The 12580-nt window shown below is 37.8% G+C and overlaps 1 protein-coding gene across 3 annotated transcripts in view; it reads left to right on the forward strand.

The window, feature by feature from the left end:
* UPF2 (UPF2 regulator of nonsense mediated mRNA decay) overlaps positions 1 to 10159 on the forward strand; it is a 67506-nt gene extending 57347 nt beyond the window's left edge. For 2 of the 3 annotated variants that reach the window (XM_052788826.1, XM_052788827.1), the window contains exons 21-22: positions 903 to 1023; positions 8842 to 10159. In XM_052788826.1, the coding sequence (XP_052644786.1) occupies positions 903 to 1023; positions 8842 to 8851 (131 nt within the window). In that variant the 3' untranslated portion in view covers positions 8852 to 10159. Of the gene's footprint in view, positions 1 to 902; positions 1028 to 8841 lie in introns of those variants that run through there. The other variant, XM_052788828.1, reaches the window with a different exon arrangement.
* Positions 10160 to 12580: the final 2421 nt, after the last annotated feature.

Genomic DNA, 12580 nt, shown 5'->3' on the forward strand with positions numbered 1-12580 from the left:
CAGGTGGACTGTCAGAAATACTTTCCATTAGATGTACTAACATATGGGCAGAGGTTATGTGGAGGTTCCTATGATGTATTTGTAATTATATTGGGTACTTAATAACCATTAACTTAGCCTGGTAAAGAGCCATTTTTTATCATTAAAAAAATGAAATTAAATTTTAGAAATCGTTTTACCGAATGCCAAAATACAGTACTTAACCTAGCTTGAACTGCCCAAAAGTTGTATGTCCAGTGCTAAACTGGTTAGTGTAGGCTTTTTTCTGCACCCACCTATTTTTTTCCCACTGATCATAAAGTGAAAAACTCCATCCATGGGACAGCTGGTATAATGTAGGTCAGCTGAGTCACTCTCTTCAGGTGCCTGTCTGCTCTGTAAAAGGATCCTATTATGGTTAGCTTAGACTTAAATACCTGACTTCTCAATGCCTAATTTTAGGACAGGTTTCTTGCTGGGTCTTTAATTGGCAGCAACATTGTCCAATTGTTACTATTTCAGGGTAGTTTAATGTTGTGGCTTCTCATACTGCTGTGAAGCTTTGTCCCTGATCATTGATAAAGAAAGTGGTGGTTGATATGTTTAGAAAGAAAAGGTCACAGCTCCTTTCTTTAAGCACCTCTGATGAAAACCATTGCTGGCAGTTCCTTCTGTAAGAACATCTGGAAATGCAAGTTCATATTACCGGGTAGCTTGGATTTGTCAAAGCTGTCTATGCAATTTAGTAACTTTTTTAAAATTAGCTATTGTAGAATAACTTGAGGAGTGTTAACCCTAAAGTATAGCAAAGTGTAAATAAGATGTCTTTTTTACTACATGTCAGTGAAATGTGCTTGTGTAAATTCCTCTTTAAAAAGATGCATAGATAAACGTATTTAACTTTCTTCTGTACGAAATTACAGAAATGTTGCAGTCTCTGGCACAGCGTCCAGCTCCAGCAAATACTAATCGTGAACGGCGGCCTCGTTACCAGCATCCGAAGGGAGCACCTAATGCAGATCTAATCTTTAAAACTGGTGGGAGGTAGGACAATCTTCCTTTAAATGTGGTAATTCTGGTTCTAGGCAAGTAATTAGCTTCATAATTGAAAGAGATAATGATCTGTGTAGTGCAAGTGCATTTGTTAGTAGTTTCCATTCTAAAGTATTCTGTTAAAATACTGAGCAGTGTTTTGTGCTTCTAACACAGTGTCTGTAAATAAGTCCTTGACAGAGGCTTGGAAGCCAGAGGATTATTTTTTCAGTTCTGAAATGGCTGGTAGTCTGGGCCTCTTTTTGTAGGGGAAAAGATGCAAGTCTAATTTCTCAATGAGAGGGGGGAGAGGATACTCAAAAATATCTAGAGAAATTCTGTTGTGCTCTTTCAGTTTGGTGAATTTGTGAGCTATACCTCTGTATTTGAAGCCCTGAATGGAAAGAAAATAAAGGTGGGGAGGGGGGAGGAGAACCTTTGATTTATGGTGTGCAAGAGCATACCAAAAGCAGCATTAACATGAAAAGAGCCATTCTGGATTGCCTAATAGTCATTCTACAGCTTTAATATATCTCCATGTGTCTCTTCTCACTCAGAGTAAGCTCGAGAATAAACCATTAAATTAACCCTGCAGCACAAATTTGAATAGACAGAGTTTCAGGTGAAATGCAGATGGCTTTCATGTTTCTCTTTTCTTTGCAAGTTAATTTTGGAGGTGGATAGATGGGAGCAGCAAGTGGGAGGGGAAAGTTTACCTGCTAATGGGTCTGTCTTTGTAAACTAGAAATAAGCTAATGTAATGTAATAATCCTATGTTACAGTAACACTACCAACTTGTTTCTGATATGTCTTTATAGGCATTTTATAACTTCCTGATGGTCACTCACTTCACTGAGATCCTATACAGATACTGCTTGTATAAAAAAAAAAAACCCTCTTTTGAAAACAGACTGCATTTTAAAATAATTTTTTTTTTTTTAATTAACCAGATATAACTCAATAAAATGAGCAGTGCTGTCTGTTTAGCTTTTTTGTATCACTGGCCTAATACTGTTATAGAAATATAAACTATTCAGAGTGAATTGCTGTAATGCTTGCAGGTGTTTCATAAACAACTGGTCATTTCTCCCAAGTGCTTTGCAACCTGTATGAGGAGCACACTGCAGTTATTCTTTAAACATAGCAGCCAGACCAGTAGATGTGCTATTTGCAGATTTTTTTAATGCGGTTCTCTTGAAAGCTTTTTATTTTCAAGTGTTTTAGGGAAAATGTAGTTTAGGACTTTGCTGTAAACTAGGTCAGACATTGTCCAGTGAACAGTTTAAGTAGTGTTTTCTTGTTCAAATAACTGAGCCATGCGCTTGCAATTCTGATGTAGTTTTGTATTATGTAATTTCCTCTTTGTTCCTTTTAATCTGTAAGCTCCTTAGAGCAGGGACCAGGAAGTTTGTTTCAGCAGGCATATTTTATTTGTTGTATAGTGCAATGCTCAGCCTTGCAGTCATGCCTCAGTTGAGCCATCTTAGCCTGTAGTAAGGGAATGTTATTTTTCTTAACCCCCACTGGAAGATATTTAAGCAGAGATCTATTTATTGGAGACTGAGTCCACCAATGGCTTACCACTTCTGTTATAGATTGTCTCTCACCTATGTTTTTAGAGCTTCTGATTTATAGCGTATATTGAAGATTGTCTTCTGACTTTGAAGGGTGAACAGCAGTCTCTCTGCCCAGACTACCCTCATGTTTTAGTTAAGAAGTTACCCCATGGACTCTGAGGACACTAGAGTATCTGCCTATTTGCTGAGAGCAAATAGGAGCTGAGCTATTAATTTTAGTACCTGTTTGGAGAAGTTTTCACTTTCCTACATGATAGAACCAGTTTGTGTAATTACAGATGTTATCACTTATGTGATGAGTGAGCTGAGTTGGGTTGTTTCTTCTTTGTGCATGAAGATGACTGATATATTATTTTCTTGCAATAGTAACTCAAATTTATTGGAAATAATAATGTATGCTACTTTCTTTAAGGTATGCAACTTTTTATTTTAAATTTCCTGAGGTTAGAGATAATCTGAGCAAGTAAATCTCCTGGTTGATGCCATTGTAATGTACAATCTGACAGGTTCTGATAAGGTTGGGATGAGGACTTAGTTGCATTTCAAGTAGTGTTAAGAGTAGAGGAATCGATTTGGTGTTTTTACCTTTACTTTTGTGTTGCTAAACATGTCTGAAGCACCGTGTTTCAAACATCTTTCAGAAAGTTAAATCCAAATCTGCCTATCATAATGGATGATTCAAAAATTAATGAAGGCAGCACTGGGTTCTGTTGTATGTTTTTGGCCTTGAACAACTGGATCTTGCTTTGCAGTTAGCCCTGCTTGTCACAGCAGGATTTGGACTAGATGACTTCCAGAGGGCCCTTGGAACCTAAATTCTTCTGTGATTCTGTTTTGGTCTAGTGGGGTGCTAAACCAAAACAAAACCAAAAAAACCAAAACCACCCACAAATGTGTCGCCTCCTTTGCCTGTGATAAACTCACAGTAAATGGAAGAATGAATTAGTGGCTGTGGCTATGCAGCATGCATTTTGTTAAAAAAAACAAGAGAAATCTTTTGCAGTGTTTAGTTGTTATCTATTAATGTCCTTTTTCTGTATTGAATTAAATGAGATTTACAGGCTTTGTCACATTTCTTATTATTTAACGTGCACAAAATGCTGGATCAAAAATTGGAGTTTATTGCTGTTTATTTGTAATCGCCTGCTTGTATAGCCTCAGGTTTTAAGGCCTGCTCATCCTGCAAGGAGGATATTGTTTTTGGGACTCGTACATTTAACGCTGACTGGTCTTAAAGATAATGTACTGTGACTCCATTAAAAGTAGGGTTCCTTGATTTGCTTCAGCAGAACTGGGAAGGCAACAGTTTTCACTCTTGCCTCCAGTTCCGTAGCATTTATGTATTAAAAGAAGACTTTGGCTATCAAGCTGTTAAACCGATACCTTCAGGAAACACAAAATTTACAAAAGGAATTTTTTTCAGTGATGGGATTATCATGAAAATATTATTTTACAGTTCTGGAGAACAGCTCCTCACTTCAAAAAAGTGTTTTTCCTTTGTTTAAAGAGGATTGAGATCTATTAAATGGCTTGCTTATAAGGTGAAATGTAAATAACCATATTTTATGAAATCTATTTAAAAATGTTGATTCCCAAGAAAGAAAAAAAGAATTGCAGTGAGAAATTTTGACTATAGAGAAGTGGACCTTACCAAGTTTTTTAACTTGTTAAACCTTTCCTTATTAAAAGCAGTAACCTCAAAACTTACTGCTGTTTTGAAAGTATAGTAAAGAAAGAGGACCTGTCTGTGTCAAAAGGCCCATTGGGATGCAGATGTTAACTGACAAATTAAATCATATTCAAGTTCATTGGTAATTTCATGTCTCCTATTTGCATCTGACTCTTATTTCTCTTTAACCCATTTAATAAAGAAAAATGAAGCATAAAGGTAATAACAGGATGCTAGGATTTTATTAGCTAAATATTCTCATAATAAAGAGTAATTAATGCTGAAAAATCGGAGTATAGATAATAAGGAAAAATGTGAATTTAACAGGAAATCCTGTTTCAGCTACTGGACAAACACATTTCATACATCACCTGCTATGTAGTTGATGTATTGACCAATATTATATTTTGAAGCTTTGAATTCACTTCTGACTGACATACCAGAAGTCTTGGGCAGCCTAAATCAATTTCTCTGTTAGCCTCAGCCTAGCTGATTGTCACAGACTATCATTGCCATTTTCTCAAAGCAGATAGACTTTTGGGTGTTGGCGTGGCACTGTCTTGAACTGACAAATCTATCCATTGGTTCATCATGCTGCTTTTGAAATCTTTAGTTGTCATTTTCAATGATCTCTTGTATTCTTTTCAAAAAAAATTGAGAGGTCATTAGTTTAGTGGTAATATTTTACAGTTGCTTCAGAGATTTTTATGATGAAATGGTTCCCATCTTCACATTCTAGATATAAATACTAAAAAATTCAGTGCTTTATTTGTGTGCTAGCTTAGTTCACCTTACTCTTTGCCATCTTTTTCACCAGTATTTTAATCTTGACCTTTTCTTAGTTGTCATTCTTGATTCTGTACTACATTCTTTTCCCCAATACATACATATGCTAGTGTAGCCTGCCATGAAAACCATTGAAACTCAGCAGAGAAATTCCAGCCTCTCTTTTCAGCTGTTTTATGGGAGGAAAGCCCAAGTTAGGAATATGAAGGGGGGGGGGGGTGTCCAAAACCTGCAGCTTCTTTTGGTGGACTGCACTGGAATTGAACAGAAAAGAATAAGAAAAGCCAGCTCCTCAGGTGTTTTGTCTTGGCAATATGGTGCTTGTGGGGCTCTGCAAATGTAGGTGCAAGTCTAACCCATACAGCAAAGGTGGAGAGAGACCTGATCACAATTATAGTTTAGAGGGAAATGAATGCAGGATTTTATTTATTAGTATACTCATTTATAAAGACTCTTTGTTTAAACATGTTGTTTCAACACAAAATAATAAGAAAACCCCCTGCAGCTTTGTGGCCCTCTGGAAACTACCTACCAATCCTCAAACACCTTCCTGATAAGAGCCCACTTTGCATGCTATGACTTTGATTTGATTTTGTCAGAATACTTTGTTTTTGTTGAACAGATGAGAATATAACTTGCATAACTTAAGATTCTCTTACTTAGGTGAGTCTAGGTTTTGTGGATTATTTGAATCTGTGATGTTTACAGTATAGAAGTTGATCATTCAGATTCGTTAGGAAATGACCAGGGCACCTTAGTATTTTATTAGTCCAGAAACACATGTTCTGAAATGTGATTGTTCCAGAGAATATATTCTTGCAAAGCTAAATTGATAACAGCTATTCAAATCTAGTGCTACACTTTTTTCAATACAAAATGGCTATGTTAACATTCTACAGAATGTAATTTCCAATTTTGCTGTCAACAACTTAGTCACCCCAGCAGTAGTAATGTGTTCAGAATGACTCTAAACACCTTTACATTTGTTGAAATTTCTCTCCAGCCCATGTTAAGGTACAATATGTCTGTAATCTCTGTTACTGCATTCATTACGGTGGAATCAAGTCACTTCATGGTCTGATACATAAACACACTTACACACTCCCATGTGGAAGACAAGTGATATTTTGTCCGATTCCATAGATCTATGAAACAAGAAAGAAGCTGTGGCATGACAGGTACTTTAAGTTTCCCAGAACTTAAGCTGGTACTCTCCAGTATTTTTCTTCTCTTGCCAGTATACAGGAATGTATACATACTGCTTATTCTCAAAGGCCACTTTTGTGGGAGGAGAGCTGAAAGCAAAGATCGGTCTCTGTAAATTATCTCTGCTGTTCATGCAGGCAACAGTTCAGAGCAGGAGTTTGAACTTCAGATGCTGTTTCCTCTTTAAGAACTGGCCTCCCCCTCTAAAGCTCATGCATCTGAAAGCAAGAAAAGGCATTCAGCAGAATAAGGCACACACAGAACTGTTCATGAAGGAGCATTATATTTAAAACAGAAAAATAAATTCCAGGAGTTCATTGTGTTTCTATTTCATGTTCCTGTTCTTGGTTGATGTGATTAGGGGAGAGAGAGAGAACAGGGAGCACCAAAGCTGAGATTAGTCGTGAAAAGCAAAGCAGCAAGTGAGTTTTGGCAGGAGGTGTTTGGAGGAGAAGGAAGGTTCCTGAAATTTGTGAAGAAATACATTACTCCAGAAATGCATAGAGTATTGTGGATTGATGGAGGGACGTGAAGGTATTGGGGAGAAGTGTGAAATTTAATTTCAAAGATCTCACAAGTTAAGAAATACTCAGAATTTTTTGTGATTTTGTGATGTCAACAACGTGCAGAAAGGACTTGATTTCATATATTGTCCTGGGCATGTTTCAATTTAAGCCATAATGTTTTCTTGTTGACTTAGTTCTCCCAACTTCACATGTGCAATGGATTTGTGATTATTTCCTAGCCTATACTATGTATAATGTTTCTGTGCAACTTCACATGTTCCAGTTTTCTACTCTAGCCATAGTTAGGTAAAAGTGTATCGGTGTGTTTCTCTATCACATGGAGTATGTAGGCAGTATTAATACTTAAGCAGTGGTGTTGAAAAGATGACTGTAAGATTTTTATACAAATTAATTACTGTGTTGATAGTAGGGAAGGGAGGTGGGGGGAGTAGGTTGCAAAAAATTGATTCATTTTACACATACAGTTCAAGATGTCTTTAATTACAGCTACTACAAAGTTTGATCTTGCCAAATACAGGGTTGGATCAAGTTTACTAATTTGGAGAGAAATGTTGTGTGAAATACCTGTTTTTGGAAGAACTGCTACTAAGATTTTTACCAGCAGCATCTTGCCCTAAACCACTGAAACACTGCGTACTCTGCCTTATCTGCCACCAACATGCCATGGCAGCTGCTGTTTTGGATGAGAGCAGTTTTTATGAAGTTAAAGACATGTAGCTAGTCCTAGCCTTTCTCCTTCCCTCCCCATCAATGGTAGAATTAATTCTTTAAAGGAGATGGAGAGGTAAAAGCACAATTCTGCAATTCATTGATGTTTGAAGTTTCTTCTCAGTTGTAACATTCTGCAAGTGAAATCTCATTCTACTAAATATATTAAAATTATAGTTCCTTTCTTTTGCAACCACATAACCAATGTTCCTGATATTGAGTGTGCCACAAAGATTGGAATGTTCTTACACAACACTAAAAGATGGTTAAAACCAAGTAATAGAAGTGATGCTGCAGTAAGTTCTAGTGATGCATCAGCTCAATACTTCCTGACAAAAATATACAGTGTTTATGTAAAATACACAAATAGTGGATAACAAAACAAAGCAATACATAAGAATACAGAATTACTGTGAAAGTTTTATCTGTTACAAGAAATACAAAAGTTACTGTGTCCAGTTTAATATACTTGTAATGTTTTTCTTGCAAGATTTTCAGTAAAAACTAGGTTTAGATTAAATTACTGTTCAGCAAATGCTTGAGGTTTGTGCACTAATGTAAAGAAACATGAACTGTTTTGATTACATGCTAAAAGACTTGGGTGTGTAGCCCTGGAGTTTTTGTGTAATTGTAGATGTCTAATTTTCACTTTGTTTTGTACTACTAAATCTTAATTTGCAGTCTGGAAAGCAACTGAAAACCAGCCCGGATACAGTAACTTGACAGTTGTGCTGAAGTTAGTGATACTAAATTAGCATTACTGCTAGATTACTCTGGTCTTGTTGAATCACATGTCTGCAAACTGGTGTAGTTTTTCAATGCATACTTGTGTTCTTAAGAGAATTAAATGTGGCTCTTTCTGGGTAGAGACATGTTTTTCATGAACAAGGGGTGGTCAGAGATTTTGATACAACTGTCAATTCTCTAAAAATGTTCCAAAAAACTATCTGACTCTAGAAAGCCCTCTAGCATTTCTGCAGTACTTCTAAACATGAAGAAACTGCACAAAAAGTGAATCCTGTTTAAAACAAATTGTATTTCAACAAATTCACAAATTAGCTGTGCGCTTAAGTAGCTTAGCATCTCATCTGGGAGGATAAGGCCGCTGTCTATTTCTGAACAATTTTAGATTCATCAGCTGAGATTGCATAGGGGACTTTTTCTGATGTAGATTATGTACCTTCTTTTGTCTGATGTGGTCTTTTTAAAAATTTGTGCAGATAATAGAAATATGTAACTTTAATATATAGAGGTTAAACGGGTATCAAAATCATTAGCAGCTGATTCCAGTGGTTGCTAACCTATACGGTATTGAATATCTCACATTAAACTTTTTTTTTTTCCTTTCTGTTCTTAGGAGACGTTGATCCAGCAGCAAGTGTCATTTCATTAGGTCCTGTATCTCTGATGTTGTGGATAGTGGAGTCCTCCAGCGATTAAATGAGAGCAGTGGACACATCTCAGCATGTCAGTCTAGAGCGTTCAAAATCGAAACCTGGGACAGGCTGGGGCCGTGGGGCAGAAATAACAGCCTCCCTTCTTCCCCCCTCAACCCCACAGAGAACAAGTGGAAGCTTCCAGTCTGGCCTACCAAAAAAAAAAAAAGAAAAAAAAAAAAAGCTTTTTGTTATGGGAACTGCGTTGAGGGTTAATTTTCTCATAAGAGCAGAAGTAAATGAATGAGATGGTTAACTTGACCAGTGAGCAGCTTGGCGAAAACAAAGACCAACCTGAAATTCAGATGGATTACACTGGAACGGAAAAGGTCTTTGACAGCTCAGTGTGTGGGAGAACAAAGTTCTAAACTTGACGGAAGTTACATTATCTCTGAATCGAGCATTTTGTGTTGGAAGGGTATTCTTTGGGGGCTGCAAGTCTATAGTAGAAAAACATAGAGCAAACAGTGAAATCTAAAAGAAAACCCTGACAAGTGGGATAACTTCTCAAACACTCCTCAGAGAGAAGGTTTTTGGTTAAGGAATAGCCTTTTGCTGCCAGACAAGCAAGAAAGAGAGGGTGGGGAGTGGGGAGGGGTGAAAAAGTTGAAAGCCAAGGAGGTAAAATGTCTGTTAAGGTTTAAAATAGAACGTGAAGTTGATTAACACAGGGTGTTGACTCGTACTGCTTGGAACAGCCTGACACCAGCCTAAGGACAGGGATATAGTTGAGCCCATTGTATGTATCATTGAAAACCAAAATGTGCCAGTCAGCATAACAGGAGGATGTCAAGGAGTGGATCCAAATATTTTGTTGATCTTCATGGGTTGATAAGCCTCTGTGTCTATTGAAACAAAAAAAAAAAAGTTTAAAAAAAAAAAAACAAACAAAAAAAAAAAAGAAAAAAGATTTAAGTCTGGAAACAAGTAGAATTTTTTTTTTTTTTTAAGTAGAAATGAGGTTTCTTGTTCTGTTTCTGACAATCTTATTTATTAGCATAGGTTTTTGTTTGCTTTCAGGTAGAGGTAGTTAATTGAGTTAAAGAGCTCATCTGTATGTTACTACTAATTCTTTTTTCTAGCTCTTTTAAAGTCCTTTTTACCACTGGTTTTGGTTTCTGCATGTAGGAAGAGAGACTTGTAAAATTGTAACATTTCATACAGAAATGCCGCCCGATCTTCACCAGCTTCAGAAATCTGACCTTTGCCAATGCTGCAATAAAGTGTTGTAATTTAGAATTGGTGTCTGTCTGTTTACATTGACTTTGTTCTTCTGAAATGATGTTTTGAAGAGTTTGTGGTATATCATGGGGCTGTAGCTCGGGCAGCGCTTCATACAAGCAACGCAAGAATAGATGGCATTTTATCGAAGCAGGAGGACTCCTGCCCCAAGAAACATACTTGAAGCATGCTTAGTAAATGCAAAGATTTTCTTGCCGTTTAGCAAGGAGTTCTGAAACAGAGATCATCGTTTCACATAACATAAACTGTCCTATGCAGACAGTGGCTCTGAAGGAAGCGACTTCAGCACCACCTCATCTGCAGCAGCTTCCTCTTGCCCCCTTTCTGTTGTGCAGACCCTGGGCTCGGGCAGCCACGTGGGGAACCGAACCAGAAAACTGGCCCGAGGTAAATCAAGCAATGATGCTGTGGAGAGGAGTCGTCAAGGTTTTTACAATATACTTAAAGTTATGTTCTTTAATCACAGAATTGAACACTGAGAGTGGAAAACTGCAAGCGCAGCTCTAGGTCTGCTCCTTTCATTCACGAGCTGTAACAGCAGTCAGGGATTGAGAAGTGCTGGAATCGTTAGAGCACGTTTTCCCCGAGGACTTCGCTCGTCAGGCTGGTGGTAGGCAACCTCCAGTTTGCAGAGTGTGCTGTGAAGTTTTTACAACATCGCCCATACATGTGTTTCTCCAGATTTCTGCCAGATCTCATTTTGTAAGGAGGCAAGTATCCTGAAAGCGTGCAGTTGCCCAAAAAAACCCTGTGTCTTCACAACTGTCTCCAGGTACAGTTGTCTGTGCTCAGAGAAGGTATTGTCCGTGCCGTGGCTGTGCGATGTACATGCCCTATAAGGAGGAGTATGTTGTAGGAAGACCAGGTCTTTGTTTCAAGTCTTGTGTGATTCTTCTCAGATCAGTTTTTTCCACATAAAATTTATGGGTACATTTATTAATCACGTTTGTAACTCTGAGCTCTTCCAGGAATGTCTTCTACAGCAGTATGACCATATCCATTGGTCAAATCTAATTCCATTTCCCTGATGAAAAATGCCTACCAATTCCTAATAGCAAATTAAGCATCTAATTGTGGTTCAAACTAAAGTCAACTTCCTTTTCTCAACATGCTGCTTAGTTTCAAAAGAACTTAATTTATCCAAATTGGATAACTGCATAAAAATAAAATGTGAATTCACATTAGCTCTATTTTGTATGTGTCAATCTAATGCCTTGGATGGAATTTGGGTCAATGGAAATATCTTTATAAAATTATTTGCTGAAAATAGTTTGGGGTCAGCTGGGGATTTGCCTGATGTCAGGCTGAAATCACAAAACAATTCAGTGAAAGCTTTTGAAGTTTAATTTTAAAATAAATTATTCCAATGTTATGCTGAATAAAAATCTTTCGGCAAAAATCATTGCGAGTGAAACAATTGGGGTTGAACATATACAGCAAAAAAAAAAAAAATGGTTTGCATCCTATTTATTCTTTGCTCTTCGTTTGCTAGCCTCACAACCTGGTGGTGTGGCTAGGTGCTGTCCTGCTGCTTGCAGAGCAGTTTTGCCACCCGATTCAGGTACAATTTGCTGCTGTAGGGATTGCACAGCTTCCTTTCGTTTTATGTCATTAGAATGCTTTGTCTTCCTTTAAAGAATATTTAATTAAAACAGTTAGGTGAGCAGCCTGGTTTTGATACAGGAACAGGGAAATAACCTGTATTTTGATCAGTGCTTCTCTGTTACATAAAAATATTGCTGCTTTATCCAGATTACAGGATGTTTATTTTAATGAAGTTATGTCTAATATTATTGCTCCTCTTTTCCTACAGTGCAGTGACCCACAGGTGCGATGGGTCACCGGGGAAATCATGCCAAATTCAAGCTGTGGCATCGTTTGATGGGAGAGAGGATGTTTCTCAAGCGATGCTAGCCGAAGGTGCTCTTGCAAAGAGCATTTCTAAAGTAGCGTTCCCAAGCATGCATGGAAGTAGTTAAATCTGGGAAAATGTACGTAGATGAAGGAGAAATGGTTTCATGTCCTTGATTGTGTAAAGGATTTCTGTTATCTTATCGTTCTCTGGAAAGAATTTGGACTAAAGTCAGGTCCGGGCATTTGAAGTTGAGGCTTCGCTGACGTGAGGCTCGTTGAGCTGGCTTGCTGACAACCAGAAAATGTATTGCATGATTGTACTCAACAATTTTTTTGCCTCGGGTTTTGGTGGTAATCTCTCTTCCTGCATCTCTCAAGCCCCTAAAACTCAAGGCAGGGACTGGGGGAATGAAGTCCCTCCCATTGCAGGAGATCAGATTCGTGACCACCTGAGGAACTTGAACACACATAAGTCCGTGGGACCTGATGAGATGCGCCTGAGGGCATCAGAGGGTCGGAACGCCTCTCCTGTGGGAGACAGGGTGAGAGAGCTGGGGTGGTTCA

The sequence above is a fragment of the Harpia harpyja genome, chromosome 6, assembly GCF_026419915.1.
Source record: "Harpia harpyja isolate bHarHar1 chromosome 6, bHarHar1 primary haplotype, whole genome shotgun sequence".
NCBI classification, from domain to species: domain Eukaryota; kingdom Metazoa; phylum Chordata; class Aves; order Accipitriformes; family Accipitridae; genus Harpia; species Harpia harpyja.